This window comes from Balaenoptera physalus (genome assembly GCF_965194825.1).
Source record: "Balaenoptera physalus genome assembly, chromosome: 6".
NCBI lineage: Eukaryota > Metazoa > Chordata > Mammalia > Artiodactyla > Balaenopteridae > Balaenoptera > Balaenoptera physalus.
Window position 1 is genome coordinate 20,404,004 of NC_138885.1, and position 17,546 is coordinate 20,421,549.

The window sequence follows — 17,546 nt, forward strand, 5'->3', positions numbered from 1 at the left end:
CAAATAAAGTTAAAAATCCAGATCCTTGGTCATCCTAGCCACATGTCAAGGGCTCAAGGGCCACGTGTGGCTAATAGCTACCGTATTGGACAGAGAACATGTCCATTATCACAGAGACTTCAATGCACAGCTCTGGTCTAAAGGATATAAAGTGTCTCCCCTCTTTCTCTGTCCCCAGTCCCCCACCCAGAGGCGACCCTGCTGCTGGTCTCCTTTGTATGCTTGCGGAGATTTTTTTTCATATGTCCAAACAGTGTGTGGTTTTAACAAAAGAGGTTTGCATCGACAAAGAGAAAAGAATCTAAATAGGATTTGGCTCCAGGCTTTCCTCACTTAATGAACCTCGGAGATCACAATATAAGTGTACAAAGCGTGCTTCATTCTTTTGTGTGGTCTCATAGCAATCCACTATCGCCAGGACAACCGTCACCACCCCACCCTTCTAACCACAGTCCTCCGTGTCTCCCTTCTCCCTTGCCCCCGAACACTCCCATCCTACTCCCAGTCTCCACATTCCCAGACTTTTCTGCCTCTTCCCCTCACCTCTTGCCCTAATAAAACCAGGTTGAGACAAAGAAAGACAAATATCATACGTGGAATCTAATTTTTAAAAATGATACAAATGAACTTATTTACAAAACAGAAACAGACTCACAGATTTAGAAAACAAGCTTATGGTTACCAAAGGGGAAAGGTGGGGGGGAGGTGAGGAGGGATCAATTAGGAGCTTGGGATTAACACACACACACGCTACTATCTATAAAATAGAGAACCAACAAGGACCTACTGTATAGCACATGCAACTCTACTCAATATTCTGTAATAACCTATATGGGAAGAGAATCTGAAAAAGAATGGATATATGTACATTTATGACTGAATCACGGTGCTGTACACCTGAAACTAACACAACATTGTAAATCAACTATGCTCCAATAAAATTTTTTTAAAAAACCAAAAACCCTAGCTGTTCCCTAAGGAAGCTGCCTTCCCTACCTTTGCAGTGGAGACAGCGTTTCTCTCTCATCCAGTCTCAAAGCCTGTCTTCCTTCTGGTGAATTCCAAACCACTTCTCTGGCTCTCTTCGCCAACACTCCCAGTTGCCCTCAGACTAAACCACCCAGGACCCCTCCCCGTGGTTCTCCCCCTACCCGTTCACTGATGACAACAGCACCTGCTTTGCTGCCTTCATCCCCTCCCTGACTTCTGCAGACACCCCTGGATCCCACACGGAGCATCCAGCCAACACCTGGCCTCACAGCTGGCCCTGACTTTTTGTCCTCACCCTACCTCAGCCACCCACTCCCACCCTAAATCCACACCAATAAATGAACCACCTGTGAAATCCTGGTTCTTAGCATCCCACCGTCAAGTCAGTGCCCCACACCAACAACTGCCAACCAAAGCAGGATTTCTAACCCAACGTGACTATTCACTAGCCTTGCTGTGGTCCTCCCAGCCCTCACCCAGCTGGATATCCTAGTGAATCTTAGAATCCCTCCCTTACAAACAAATGACTCCCTTGCCCCTCCTTCTAACACAGTCACCTGTTGAAAACCGTTGCCACATGTAAGCTCAACGGTCCACCTTCCCCACATATATATTTCCTACCACAGGAAGGTGATGTAAATATGGAGCTTTTCAAAATAGATAACTAGCTGGTGGAATTACAAAATGAAGCAACTGCTATGGAGAAAAGTATGGAGATTCCTCAAAACATTAAAAATCATCCTGGGACTTCCCTGGCCGTCCAGTGATTAAGGCTCCGCGCTTCCACTGCAGGGGAGGTGGGTTCGATCCCTGGTCAGGGAACTACATCAGGAAGGAAGGAAGGAAGGAAGGAAGGAAGGGAGGGAGGGAGGGAGGGAGGGAGGGAGGGAGGTAGGAAGGAAGGAAGGAAGGAAGGAAGGAAGGAAGGAAGGAAGGAAGGAAGGAAGGAAGGAAGGAAGGAAGGAAGGAAGAACAGTCCTACCACCTGACCCACCAATCCCACTGCTGGGTGTATTTCCAAAAGAACTGAAAGCAGGGTCATGAAGAGAGATGTGTATACATCCATATTCAAAGCACCATTATTCACAATGGCTGATGTGAAACAACCCAAATGTCTATCAATAGATGAATGGAATCACAAAACGTGGTCTATACATACAACGGAATATTACTCAGTCTTAAAAAGGAAGGAAATTTTGACACATGCTACGACATGGATGAACCTTGAGGACATTACGCTAAGTGAAACAAGCCAGTCACAAAAGCGCAAATACCGTATGATTCCATTTACATGAGGGACCTAGGGTCATCCAATTCATAGAGACAGGAGGTAGAGTGGTTGCTACCAAGGGCTAAGGGAGGGGTAATAGGGAGTTGTTTAATGAGTATAGAGTCTCAATTTGCAAGATGAAAAATCCCTGGAGCTCTGTTCCAGTAACAGCAGAAGGTGATCGGTCACATGGAGCTTTTGTCCTTGGACAACAAAACTACAAATAGTGGGATTAAGAATTACCAGAAGACAGTTCAGGCCAAGTTTTGACCATTCTTTACAGTACTTTGCTTATCTGCTTAAAGAATCAGCCATGACGCTATGAAAGAAATAGGCTTTTTGTGACCTTTTGCTGTTGTCTTTTAATTTACAAACAGTTTTGGTTAATCTAAGTGACTACATGACTTTGGAATTTTGCATGAGGTATTCTGTCGTCTATTTCTTGAAATGTATTTATTGTTTAGTTGCTCTGTGGAAAATGAGGAAGCGTAGGTTTATAATTGTTCAATTCTTATTGCCATCCTCTAGTCAAATATGTCTTTACATTGTTTAAAAATACCGAAGTGTTCCACCTTCTGTCTCTATGAATTTGACAACCCACAGCAACGTGAATACACTTAACACTACTGAACTATAAACTTACAATATTTAAGATGGTAAATAGGATATGTTTTTTAACACAATAAAAAAGTGTGAAACAAAGCAAAGCTTATTAGAGCTCTGCTCTGTGATGGTGGTGAAGGCATGCTCTCTCCCTCTGAGCATCAAACTCCCGTCACACCCACTGTCATCAGGCAGCAAGGTTGAGGAGGGAAAATTAGAAGAGTTAACTAAGAACTAGTTGGGTATTTCCCCATTCTCTCACATCTTATTCTCCAGCAACTAACTGAAAACCAACGGCTTTTCTGGCTATGCCCCTCATAATTCATTCATGCTCATTAATATGCAAACATCAATTTCTCAGCTGGCAGTGATTTCATGAATTTTTAATTTACATGAGATGAGCCAGAGATTAAAACTTTAAACTAAGCCAACGATACAGGCGATTGAGTGTTATTTTAATCCCTAGATTAAGAATCTCCAAATGAATCCATGGGCATCATCATGTTGAACAATCATCTGGGAATTATCAAAGCAAATCTGTGAGTTTCTGCCTTATGGGTATTAATAAAGATACACATTTTTTAAGGGTACTTGTTTGGGGATCATTAAAAACAGTGAAACCAATGACATTTCTTGTCATCAACCTTAATGTTGGAAAAACTCCAGGCCACCTGGCAAATGCTCACAGAGACCCCAACACTATAGAAAAGCCACAATAATTTGTGGCTTTGTGACTAATATGTAAGAGATTCATTTTAGCATAAAGGAAATCAGATTAAAAAAGCAAATTAGAAGAGAGAAATTGAGAAACACTGAATTCAATTACTTCTAGAATTGCAAATCAAATTCTGGGTTATTAACTCCAAAATAAGAGAAGGCAGAGGGAAGAGCTTTCTCTTCTGAGGGCAAGGCCCAATAGAAATATAATAGAAGCCCCATATGTCATTTTAAATTTCTAAAAGCCGTATTAAAAATGTAAACAGAAGCAAGTAAAATTAATTGTAATAGCTTATTTAACCCAATACATCCAAAATATTCTTATATAAACGTGTAATCAATATTGTTTTTAAATTATTAATAAAACGTTTATACTCTATTTTTCTTACTATGTCTTTGGAATCTGGTGTGTATTTTACAGTTACAACACCTCTCAGGACCAGCCACATATAAATGCTAAAATAGCCTCTAGTGGCTGCCATATTGGATAGCGCAACTATAAATCCAAAGAGTATGTGTTCTTCTGATAGCACAGGGACCAGCTCTTGAAAGTCGAGTATATGTCTGTACTGCACTCTCCAGATTGTTCTCACTGTATTCCTCAAATACCAGCCAGCAACAGCCTGGGTAGATGCATTCGCTGCTCCTTCGGCTACACCAGTGTTAATTCAACTTCGATCATTATAATACCGTCATTTGAAATGTTACAAAATCAGTTTACTACTATTGTTTCTTAAATTTTTCAACCAGTAAGTTGACTCACTTTTTCAAAAATTAACCTTATCCTAAAGAATATCATCTGTGATATCACAGATTTGATACTATAATTATATTGGTTACAAGAGCTAATGCACATTAAAATACACAGTTAACACTTAAAAGAAGCTTTTGTGCTCTATCTAAAGCCAACAACTAAACTAAAATTTGCTCTCATTCTCGAATCAGTTTTGGCATCATCTTTCAAGCTTTCCATCTGGCACATGCAACCTCAGATATATTACTATCTGAGTCCCCTGACACTCAACATTTGTATGTCTGAGTGTGACACAGCATCCCCCATCAAGAATACCTTCTGTCAGGGCACCGCAACAAAGCACAGGGCATTTACTCATTTGTATTCAACTGTCCAAACGCTGCAGAGGTGGAGTAAAGCTGCTGCTCTAATGACCAGTGATGGCTCAGTCCCAGGGGAGCCCCCTTTATAATTAATAACAATGGCATATAAGGCTTACTGAACTACATGCCAAACACTGCTCTAAGTTAATATTTATAACATAATATTATATTACATCGTATATGTGATGATTATCTCACTCACATAATCGTCACAATAATCCTATGAGGAGGTACTGTTATTTCCCCTTTTTTCCAGGTAAGGAAACAAGGCATAGGCCAGTTAGGATAGCTTCCCATGGTCACAGAGCTGCCAAGTTGTGGAGCTGAGATTCAAAGCCAACAAATCTGACTTTGGAACCTGGGGATTACCAAGAGAATAAAAAAATGGAATCGGAAAGACACATGTTTTATGGTCACAAACACAAGTACCTCAAAGACAAAATCATCACCCACAAGATGTAGAGACTGGGGCAAGCAATATCCTCTAATACAGAGAGGGACAGAAGACAAGTAGAATAATTTAGAATGCCTTCAAGATGTCTTCTGTAAATTACAGTGGAGAACTCATCTTACTTAAAAAGAAAGGGGAAAAAAAAAAAAAGCATAAAAATTCAAGGGAGCAAAGATTCCAGTAACACAAATTGAGAGAGGATGGAAGGATGGGTGGATTGGTAGATGGATTTGAAACAGGAGGGAAGGGGACAGGGCACAACCTTTAGAAGAATGACACAGTCGTTGAGGATATGACAAAAACCTTGAGCCTTATTATACACTCACTGTACACATCAGCACACTAAGAGACACACCCACCAGAGCAGTGACGGTTCTGAGGCTAACCGTAAAAGGTCAAAAAGTAGGCGGTGGCCCAATTAGTGGAAATCCCTGCCGCTTCTCCAAGATAGCTGGAGTAATCCTCCCACTCTTTAGTCTATGAAATTACCCAGCCCATAGAAACTAACCACCCCATAAGTCAGGGCCTCTCGTCTTTTGAGACAGACCACATTCTGTCTGTGGAACATGTATCTCTCTAAATAAATACCTATCACTTTGTCTCTCACTGAATTCTTTCTGTGCCGAGACATAAAGAACTTGAGCTTCAGTAAGTCCTGAGACCAGGTGTGTGATTTCAATGAAAAGACAGTGGGTTCAAGTCCCAGACTGGGGTTTGACTGGGTTTGAGTCCTGGCCTGGGGGTTCAAGCCCCAATCTGAGTTGTGCAGTTTTGGATTGATCCACGGATAGATGAATGGATGGACAGACAAAATGAGCGTACAAAAATTCACTCCAGACTCAAGTGCATAGAACGGGGAGAATTACAAAGGGACATCCCATCTCTCTGACCATCCCAGAAGGGGCCTATCGTATAGCTGATATCACACCAGCCAGTCTCAAAGGCAACTTGGGGAACTCATTCTCATCACCGGGACCAAAGCTACAGGGTGAGCTGTGCTGACAGCCTAATTACGTGCCCCTCATTCGCGAGGGCTCTGCAGTCTGCAAGAAGACAAAAATCCACTTACATGTATTCCCTATGGGCAGAGTGTACAGCGGCCGCGTTGCTGTAACGCCACAGGACGATCGCAGATGACAGGACGTCGAGGATGGCATCAAACTAGGAGAAGGAGACACGGTATCAGTGGTTTTCCAGAGTTAATAGGGCACAACTGTGAAGACACGAGGTAACCGTTCTGTGACTCAGAACATCTGAGCCAGTGACCTCAGAGCAAATAGGCTTCACATCGTTACAATGCTGGTCATTCGTCATCCTCAAGGTGAATCCTGGGAATTCTGAGCCAGGGCACCCAACACGCCTGCCTGGTGCCAGGGTCACGGCTCCCCCTGGTCCCTCGCTCCTGGGGCCTGAGAAACCACACCCTGGTGTGCTGGGCTCTGCTCCCGGGGCCTCTGGCTCCCAGCCCTCTGGAGACACGGGCGGGGAGATGACGCATGTGAAACTGATTTCCCCAGGGCAGGCAAGATAATTTCAGCATGTTCCTGCCCATCCCAAGCAGAAGATTCAGGCCAAGGACTCTGTGTTTCTGGCTCTCAGTGGGACTGTTCTATTGATACCTGGGGTCCAGGGATCCAGAGGGTGGGGTCACCCAGGGGCTCCGGGAAGTCTGCCAACACCGGGAAATTGGATGCAAAATTCAATGCTTTTGTTCAAATGAACGAGTGAATGCATAAGAGAGAGAGAGAAACGTTAAGAGAGGAGGGGAAAGAGACAGGAGTAGGAGAGAGGTGGGCAGGGGGGCAGGGGGGTGGGGTGGAGTGTGTGAGTGTACGGGGCATTTGGGCACTTTTCTGGAGAGACAGTCCACACTTTTCAAAAGATTCTGAAAAGAATCTGCAAGCCTCACAACACTGAGGGTGTGTGTTCCTGTTCCTGCCCACAACAAAGGGAAGAAGTAGGTTTGGGAACAGGAACACACACCCTCAGGTACAGGAAGGCCTGAAGCTATGCAGGAGGGCTGTTTCAAGGAGCTTTCTCTGCATGAGTCACCGCACCGCACTTCTCATCTGGAAAATTACAAGCACTAGCACTCTCTTAAAGGGATGTGGGAAGACTTCACTCAAGTTTTCAGCATCTGAGACTGATTTTCTCTAACCAGCTCCCATCAGGAAGCAGGCAGGGAAGCCTGGTTAACCTTAGTCTGGCTACAGACTGACGTCCCAGCGCCAGCAGCCCCGATCTTAACTCCCAACACCTCTGCCCACACCAGCAAATGCTTCATTCACTCCAGTGTGTGCCCATTTTCAAACCTAAAACCTTGGGGAGTGGGGGGAAGGGCTAAAACCCTATAAGACATCCTTCTCAACCAGCTGCAGAAAACATGGTGGCCCTGATCTCTTGTTTGAATTAGACAGTGTCACTGCAGTTTACTTCTATTAAATTATAACTGTTTGTAGAAGCCACTTCCATAAAAGGCGTGGTTGTCATGCTCTCTCTCATCTGCTAACCACCCTCTTAATTAAGAGCCCAGCATGAGATTTGCAGGCTCAGGAGAAACGTGCAAAACTTCATAAAAGTACATTTCAGGTTACTTACTGCAAACCCAAAAGCAGAGGCGCTGTACCTCATAACGGAGACAGCTAAAAAGAAAGAAAATATTATTCAGAATATTTTAAGACCTCATAGATATTTTCTCTCATTTGTGAGACTATTCATATATTTGATATGGCCTTTTACACATCAATGGAAAAGTTCTAAGAGAAGGAAATTAAAAATTAACTGTACTTGTCAAATCAGAGAATTTTAAAAATTCGAGAGCGATGTGAAAAGTGTCCAGACTTCACCTGCAACACCCTCTCTTCCCAGTGTGCCCTGAAACAGCAAAGGGCCAGCTTCAGAATGAAAATGCTCAAGCAGTTGTCAATCAAATTACAGCTGAGGCCCTGAGAATTTAACAACTGGGAATAGAGAGCTGGGAACCATATTAAACTTTGAAAGTGAAACTGTAACCATCCAAACTGTTCCCATAATAAGGTAATTAGTGGTGGTAACTACATGCACACACCATTGCTGGCATGGTTGGAAAAAAATCTCTTGCCCACCAGAGCTTAAAATCCAGTGTGGACCTCATGAAAACTGTCTAGAAAAAGAAAGAACAAATTATCTTAAACAAGAGATGCCTACAAAAGTAGGTGTTACAGTTATAATTAAAACACATTTCATCCATATTCAAAAATCAGTCGACCTTTTGGGGGGCAAGTTGATTGGGTAGTGCTTTTGTCTAATTCTGTGATCTGTTCTGCGCCAAAGCAATGTCCAGCTTCAAAGACAGTTCTCAACTTGACTTAATAAGGCAGGTCTCCATGCAAAAGCCATATGAAACAAGCATATGTCCACTCACTAATAAAGAATGAAACCCAACCCAGGGGCTCAGCAAGGCTTTGAAGTGGATTGTTCTGGGCACAGATGTTACAAGCACTCCCTCAAGGAGTAAGGGAGGCATGGATGCAGGGCATGGAGGTCAATACCCCTTTGGACTCCCACTCAACTCAGCACATGTCCCTTCTCTGGGAGCTGCTCTCTGTCTTATCCATATGGACCCCGGGCGGCCATACTGTGCTTTGTACCGCTGCCCGCAGCCAAGAGGGGGTCATCTGACCCAGTGCGACCCAAGCATATTTCATTTTCTATGAATTAAGAATTCCTCTGTGTAGCAGAAATAGAACGGATTTTATTGCTCTAAAGGATGTAGCTGATAAATATACTAGAACTTATTTCTCCCAATTCTGACCAAGTTCCTGGTAGAACTAATCTAGTATGTCAATGTACCTATCTTCTTTGCTGGCAACAGTTTGATGGATTTTTGAATGTTATAAGCAACCAACTACTGGCTTGATTTTTATAGATAATTGCAACACAAGATTGGCAAGTGTTCTAATCAAGTTTCAAACTTTAAAAAAAAAAAGAATTGAGACAGAGAGAGTGTCTAGCAGGTCAATTCATGCTGTTGGAATTGAAACACCAGAGCTAGGGCTGGCCACACTGTTTGCTCCACAGACTGAGGAGCAGAGAGCCAAGCTCTTACAGGGGTAAGCACAGCACTGGGGCAAGAGAGAACCACTAGCTTCTCGAAGGTTCCCAGCCTCTCCAGAGACTCAGCCACATTCGGGTCCTCGGGCTATGTGAGGTGCATGCAAGCCATTACACTGCTGGCCTCCTGTGTTTGTGACACGAGCTGCTCCTGTCACCCCTGCTGTCACTCTTACTGGCATGGGGAGAAGGGCAAAGCCAGCCGTGTGCAGTGACCGACTGCAGCTTTCAAGGGCAACGTGGGTGTGATGGTGCAAAGGGGCACTGGACCTTCCCAAAGAACTCAACTTCCGGCCAGGTTGGCATGTGCAAAAAAAAAAAAAAAAGGCAGCAGACCCCTCGCCAGGTCTGAAGTGCCCTGTAAGACACTGATCCTGGCTCGCAGTAAGCGCTCAGTAACTGTGAATGAAGCTTAATAAAATTTCATAGAAATGAATGGAAATGAGTATCTGGCTTGTTTCCTTTACAACCTGTTTTTAGGATATCTTAGTTGTGTGCTTTTTGTGGGTGACTTCTTTACCAGTAACGGAAACCTTATTAACTCTTACTAGCATCTTGCTCAATATATACCTCAGATGAAGAGCTGCCCGGGCGGGATCCCCCTCTCCGTCTCCGCCTGCGCTGTCTGGACTGGGCAGCACGGAATGGACCACACAGCTGGAAAAGCCCTCCACTAGCCTTCACAGGAGACCTCCTGCTTTCCAAGCAGTAAACCATCGCTGTAAAACGTTTTAATCAAGTTATGCGGTAACACCAGGCATTTGTAGAGTGGGCTACAGATTGCACGTACTCTCAGAACTATACTGGAAAGTTCTGCTTCTGCGACTTGAGCCTGCCCAGTGGATGAATACCTGAGAGCACAAGTGGAATCTTCATATTGTTCTATCCCAGACACACCAAGGAAAACTGCAGCAGGAGGGCTCCAGGCTCACCTAGAGTCCTGAAGAGAAGGGAGGCATTCCCATGTCTCATTTACTTCTAAATTGGCTCCATCTAATTTCCTTGATGCGATGGAAAGGGGGAAAGGCTGAATATTGCATGGGGAATCGAGGGAGCACTGAAGGGCCCTCCACTTGGGCACAGCTGTGGCAGCTTCCCTGTGGGAGCGACTCCCCAGCTCTCGCGAAGACAGAACAGCAAACAGTCATTAGCACGGAACCCAAATGGAAGAGGTCAGCCCAACTTTTAGGAATTTCTGAAGAGTAGATGACTGTATTTTCCTTGGCCCTAACTTGACATGACACATCCTAATTCTGGGATAAGAAGGGACTCAAAGGAAAGGGTCGGATTGGTTTAGACAGCCAATACTCCCACAGAAAGAGAGCCAACTGTGGGGTTTCCATGAGGGTGTTTCCAACTTCCCTCGTGCTAAGAATGAGTTCCACTTGAAGAGATCCTGGGCCAAGATGACCCACCAAGGCAGAGATTACAGGGCAGGTGCCCCTGGAGCCCACACTTACTTGGCTGAGGGGAGCTGGGAAGCCAGCAAAGGTCCAACAAAAGTCCAGCGGTGCCTTTAAGGCAGGTGCTAGATTCAACACTGGACAACAGAGAAGAAAGGGCCATTTCGACCTCAGACCAGTATGCTGCAAGCTGGCAAGGTCCAATCCCATTGCAAGGGTGGAGGTCTCCTAGGAAGGCTGCTCTGGGTCAAGGCAGAGGCCCAGCTGAAGATAATGAAATCTCTGTGGCCCTCAGCACGCAGTGTGAGGCTGTTTAACACATACCACAGCTGCTCCTGGATGGAGCACCTGAAACCCAGCAGGCCCCTGCGGGGCTCCTGGGCACAAAAGCCTTTCTGGGTCCCCCATTTCTTGTTTGCAGGAAACAGGCTTCATTTAGCCTCCATGACCTTCCCTGAGTTCCAAAGGGCAGGTTCAAACAGTGCTAATCACAAAAGGGAGGAGAGGCGGAGACAAGGGAGGAGCAGCCCAGAAACAATAGCGCAGACTCCCACTATGGGGACTTTGGGGCTGGTAGATGCAAGCTATTACATTTAGGATGGATAAACAACAAGGTCCTACTGTCTAGCACGGGGAACTATATCCAGTCTCCTAGGATAAACCATCTTGGAAAAGAATATTAAAAAAAGAATGTCTATATATATATGTATAACTGAGTCACTTTGCTGTACAGCAGAAATGAACACAACATTATAAATCAACTCTACTTCAATTAAAAATTTAAAAAAGAAACAATAGTGCAGCCTTGGGGCAGGGTCCTGGCTCCCCCTCAAGGGATACACAGAACAATATCTTTGAGCTGTTTTGCAGATACTGAAACCCCCAGCAGGTGGGAGAAGTTAACTGTATGCGGCCCCCAAGCACGCAGACCCCAGACCAGTTGGAAGCAAAAGGTTGATGATGCTGACTCCCGATTACCTCACCTCCAACCAATCAGAAGAACGCTCACGAGCTGACCACGCCCTCCTCTTTCAACCATTACTATAAAACTCCTCACTGCCCCCTCCAAGTGGAGATACGTAGTTTTGAGGGCATTAGCCTGCTGTGGCCCAAGCTATTCTTTTCTACTTTACCCAAAACTCTTGTCTCCGAGATTCAATTCGGGACCGGTGTACAGAGGCCGAATTTCGGCTACACGCCCAACCATCAGCAGCCTCCAGGTTCATCTGGATACCACTGGCAGCAGTGGGAAAATCAGGGACATTTTCAGGAATGTTTCTGCTCCTCACATTCAGAACTTGTGTCTAACACTCATCACTGAACCACGCACTCAAGGAGGTGGTACAGCCTACAGGCCAGTGAGTCTCATTCCCCAGGGAGCTGAGGCCTTGGCTTCCCTCCTCTCATTCCCTCACCCCGACCCCGACCCCGTGTTCAGAGTGGAAGTAGGCTGCCATCTGATTAGGCTGGCCTAGCACACCCAAAAATGCACGCTTAGCAACTGGGCTCCTCGCACTTTCCCTGCTGTCTTGTGTCTTGTTTTTTGTATACTAAGACACAAAGTTCTTAAGGTGTTCCTAAGTCAAATGAAGATCTATAGTTTGGGGCCTGCCCAGCAACCATTCCCCATTCGGGTAGAAGGGCCCTGAGTCTCCTCTGGGAAAAAGTATATCCCCTACCCCCAGACTATGGGGTTTGAGTGGGATGGCATTGGGACCCCCACTCTAGTCTATTCCTGTCCCGAGGCCAAAGTTAATGATTCAGAGATGGCACAATTCAATTTGAGCCAGTGACGACCAGTCCTGAGTTTCTGCTGAAAATATTGGGAAGAGGATGTCTTTCTAAGAGGGGACAGTAGAGCCGGCAGCAAGAAAACAGGAGCTGCCAGTAGCAATTCTGCCCTAAATGAGGGGAGGCTGCCTTAGGATGAAGCCAATGTGGAGGAAAGCAGTCATTAAGACAGACACAAATCAAACCCCTGGTGACAAGGACTGAACCTCTGGAATCAGCCCTACCTGAAGTCTACCCCTATATTTTTCAAATATCAGTATATTGGTAAATAACTTCCAATAATTTTTCAGCCAGTCTGAGTTGAGTTTGTATCACTGGCAGCCAAATGAGTCTTAATACACCTTAAGCCAGTCATCCCTTTTCCAAGAATCTCTTTTAATGCCTAAGAAATGGACAAACACCTTCTACACAAAAGCTTCACAGTAGGTTTGCATGATTTATAATAGCAATTATATAAAACTGGTTGCAATTTAAATATCCAGCAGTAGGGTAATGATTAAAGAACGGTCCATTTAAAGAATAAGCTATACGTAGCTGTTTCAAAAATGTTTACCAAGAGAGCTGTTGGCTAACGCTGATATTAGCAAACTAGATAGAATAATGGTATTGACAATAAACAGCTGGCGTATTTGGTGCCACCAGTACTGGGTGCCACGGGACAGGATGGGTCTAGGTCAGGAGGGGTTCTGCCTGGTACAGGTGCAAACTGAATGGAGAGGTCCGAAGAGGCTTCACTGAGAAGGTGAGACTTGAGCAAAGGTCTGGAGGAGGTGAGGAAGTGAGCAGTGCAATCATCTGGAGGAAGAAACTTCCAGATAATGGGAGGAGTCAGTTGCAAAGGCCCTGAGGTGGGACACCTGGCACCTATGAGGCCATTCTGTCCGAGACAAAAGGGAGTAAGAGGGAAGTTATGTGAGATAATAGATTTCCTTACTGTTTGAGCAAAAAAATTAGGTAGAAAAGGGCAAGAGACAAGACGATATATGTGATACAGCACAACTACACTTTAAAAATCCACTGAAAACAACTTTTTAAAAATCCCTCAAATGACAACAGTGGTTAATCTTTGGTGGGTTGGAATATTTGAGGGCTGTTTGAGTGGATTTCTTTCCTTTCTCCTTTTTTGTATTTCCTACGTTTTCCACAACCATCATATATGACCATTCAAGTTAGAAAAAGAAATCCATTTTATTTGGGGGAAAAATTATCCAACTTGTAACAACGTAGTCAAAGATGTAAATCAGCACAGCAGAAATCAGATTTATGACGCACATCCGAGAGCAGGCGGCATTGTGAGCGCACGAATGCTTCTGGCTACGAGGAACGCGTACTACCATACACATCTTTATTACGTCTCCATTTCTGAAATCCATCTCCCGAGGCCAAATCGCCTACAGGAGCAGCTTGCAAATGCCCCCAAAGAGTGCTCAGAAGCATGGTGCGGGCAGACAGGCCAGGGACACAAGCAAAATGTCACTTCCCGTCTAAGGGACCTCCAGCCTCCGCGGTTTTTGCGTGTCCTACACTCCACTTTCACTGACACGTCAAGGGGGTAATAACAGCTACACTCCCGGAAGCACACATACAACAGAAGTCCTAAGTAAATATTTATACAGGTCTGGTTGAAGACCAGAACTTCTTTAAGTCCCACTCGGGCCAGAAATCACTTCAGCTGGAAACTCCAATTCAAACAGAAGGACAGCTGGGAAATGGAGCGGACCCAGGCAACCCATTGTTCGGGCGAAGCCACATGCAAATCCCGCAGCTGAGTAAGCAGCGGGCTTGCAGAGGCGCCGACAAAGTGCCCTGGAAATGCACAGGGAGGTGAGAGAGCCAGCGAGGCAACTGAGGGTCAAGGCCCAGAGCCCCGCAAGGATGAAATAGAGAATGCCATTTCAGCTGCAGGCGAAATTTATCCAACAATGAGGACCCATCTGTCATTCTCACCGAAGTCAGGCAATAATTGTCTTGAGCCTTAGCACTCTTTAGCGATACCCCAGGTCCCATAACACCTCCCAGTTGCTAAATTGTGTGCCCAGTAAAGCTCCGTTAATAAATCAATCCCACTTTAATTAGACCACCTCTGTCCCCCAGATGCCTAGCAACCACCTCACCCACAGCTACGGAGCTACCCGCGATTTGCGAACCCATCCTTCCATCATCCACCTTCATTCATCATGCTGGCTGCAACCCAGGCAGCAGCAGGAGTCAAAATTAATAGACTGATGTTCTGACCCACTTCAAGAGAACCTCCAACAGCTTCCAGACGCTCCCTCCCACTCAAACAAGAATATAACGTACCAAAAAATGAGTGATAGGATGCTGAATTCAGTCATCGCTGAAGGAAGAGGGTAAAGCAGTTAGAAAAATAAATCAACAGAACTGCTTAGCCCGTTCAACTACTCGTCTTCAGCGGCAGCACAGTGACGACTTTGTATTGTAAGATGGTACGGAAAACCCCGAACGAACTTTTTGGCCAGCCCAACATTTTGGTCTGTCTAGACCATAATTTGCAAAAGGGCACCTGAGGATGTAATTCAGAAGTTTTTGTTTGACCTATACAGTATTATTCAAGCATCAGAATTGGCTACCAACATTTTCAAGTCAGGAAAACCTGAGATCTGCCGGTGCTGGGCAGTCCCTTTCAGCGGTGCAGCGCTGTGTTTGGGCGGGGCGTGTTCTTGGCCAGTTGCCTTTCCTGCAGCATTGGACCCAGCTGGCCTCGCTCACCCGTCCGGCCCCTCTGGGTATCCAGTTGACCCGGCAGGCTTGAGTGTATAGCCCTGAGCAGCTTAAGGGAAAGGACAGTAGTTTCACCTCTGTGTCTGCAGTTCCCAGCAAAATCCCTGCTAAATATTCATTTTACTGCATGAACAGTAGCCTCCAACGTTTCCACTGTCAGGCCTGGCTCTCAGCAAATTACAGAAAGCTGTACGGTGGGTGGGTCAGTTCTCAAAGCCAACACCATTCTTTGAGAGATTCATCTTCCCTAGAACCTGAGAAGCAGTCATTAGCCCAGGCAGGCTATGGGCACTGCCCACCCACCCTCCAGGGCTCTGCCTGTCTGCAGACAGGGAAGCTCTTGCCAAGACCTCAGGGATGATTATGAAGGTTTCTCTTTCTTTTACATGACCAAGAGGCAGGTCATGTACAAAAAAGTGGCCATAAAGTCCCTTCCACCATCCCACACCCACAATAACCTGTGTGACCCACAGCAAGGACAGTCATGAAGAGGTTCGAAAATATTGTCCTTGAGCTACTGCAATGGGGTGAGGAGCATCATTTGATGGTGACCTGGGGAGCTTTGCAATGAAAGATGAATTTGCATTCAGGTTTATAACAGGAAGCAATTCCCAAGGTGTCTCGCCTGAACTCCCCACATCCTCCCAACCGTCCCCCTGCTTTCTCAACATGCAGCCAGAGTGGTTCTAGCTGTCCCACTCCCACGAAAGGCCCAGGTCCTGATGATGGAGGAGGCCCCACACACTGACCTCCTCCATTAGAGCCGCACCTGTTCACTGACCTCCCCTCAGCCAGGCATGCTCCTGCTAGTCTGTGTTCTACCTCATTCTTCCACCTGGAGCATTCTTACCACAGAATCCGACTGGCTCACTCCCTCATTGCCTTCAGGTCTCTGTTCAAAGCTCACCTCGTAGGCCTGTCCTGGCAACTCTACTTAATACTGCAACCTTCCCCTTACCATGCTCTAGGGTTCCTTTATCCAGAGCACATACATCTTCTACCACACCATCCCACTTATCTATGAACATTGTATACCATTTGCCCCACTTCACACATTAGAATGTAAGCACTACAAAGGCCATAGGCTTTTCTGTTTTGTTCCTCAGTGTCTCTCATATGCCTAAATCAATGCCTGAACACACAAAATCCCTCAGCTTGATTGATTGATTGATTGATTGATTGACTGATTGAAACGATGCCTACTGCTTAGCTTCAACCTGCAGTGAACAAAGTCTTCGGGGAGAAAACAGACAGGACTGGGGTTCAACATGAACCGAGAGGCCCAGATGCGTGACCAGGCAGCCAGTCCCCGAGCACATGGGAGTGGCAGCCAGCACTCTGCAAGGCATCAAAGAGAAAGCAGCCTCTGTAAGGCCCATTCTTTTAAAGAGAACTTGGAGCATCTGCAAATGACAAAGACCTGGAACTATGGGAAGAGCCAGAACGGCCTTGAACCCAGAAAGCCAAGAGCCAGCACAGAATAAATAGTACATGAAAAAAGAAAGTCAGAATGAGAACAACCCAGGGAGAGTCTCCACCCTGGACCAGGGCACCTCACTCCTTCCAACACACACCAGACGTTCATTTGCTCTGCTTCAATGAGTGTAACATGAAATGCACCCACCCCCACTCCAGAGCAGGAAATCAGCGTTCCTGGAACATGAATGGGACAACTGCCACTTAACAGGGAAAGACGGGATTTTGAGAGGCTCTCAAGGGTCCCAAGGCACAGGAGGCACCAGTTCAGGGATGAAAAGCCAAGAGCCCAGCTTTTCATGCCAGAGTTTCTTCAGCAACACAGCACACTTTCACTTCGCTTCTTCTACAAACAGGGAATAAAGAGGGGGAAGAGCTGCTGGAAGCACGGTTACCCAACTTTGATGATCGTTTAGGGACTGTCATCAGTGGAGTAAACGATCCACCCTCACTTGTTCTTACAATCATTCCAAAGACCTCACTCGCCAGAACTAAGGGGAGGAGAAAGGTTCTTGCTGAACGTCAACTGACTTAAATATAATTTTATTCCTCCCTGTACTTTGGTTACTGTGAGCACAGCCCTATTGCCTATGGGTGGCTTGGCCAGGGGTCCTCAGACGACACTCGGCCCTGTCTTGCAACCCTCTCCAGACGAACACAAGGAGCCTGAGCTCCCCAATCATTCTTTCGTTCAATAAACAAATGCTTATTGAGCATCTACTATGTGCCACACACTGCTGTGATGAGCTGGGGATACAGGCATGACTTGCCCTGCGATTTGATGAAATATGCCTCTAAAAGCCCTAACTATCCCTTAATCATAGAACGCTGCTACTTTTGCCTCATAAATAAAGCATTCACTGAACAGAAATCAGAGATGGGGGAATTTTGTAAA

At 45.6% G+C, this 17,546-nt stretch overlaps 1 protein-coding gene across 4 annotated transcripts in view; it reads right to left on the minus strand.

Annotated features, from left to right (window-relative positions):
- The window catches only part of TMEM163 (transmembrane protein 163), a 419,722-nt gene that overhangs the window by 84,786 nt on the left and 317,390 nt on the right, over nucleotides 1–17,546 (minus strand). For all 4 annotated transcript variants that reach the window (XM_082465934.1, XM_082465933.1, XM_082465932.1 and 1 more), the window contains 2 exons: nucleotides 7,746–7,789; nucleotides 6,217–6,308 (listed from right to left, as the gene is read on the minus strand). In XM_082465934.1, the coding sequence (XP_082322060.1) occupies nucleotides 6,217–6,308; nucleotides 7,746–7,789 (136 nt within the window). The remainder of the gene's footprint in view (nucleotides 1–6,216; nucleotides 6,309–7,745; nucleotides 7,790–17,546) is intronic.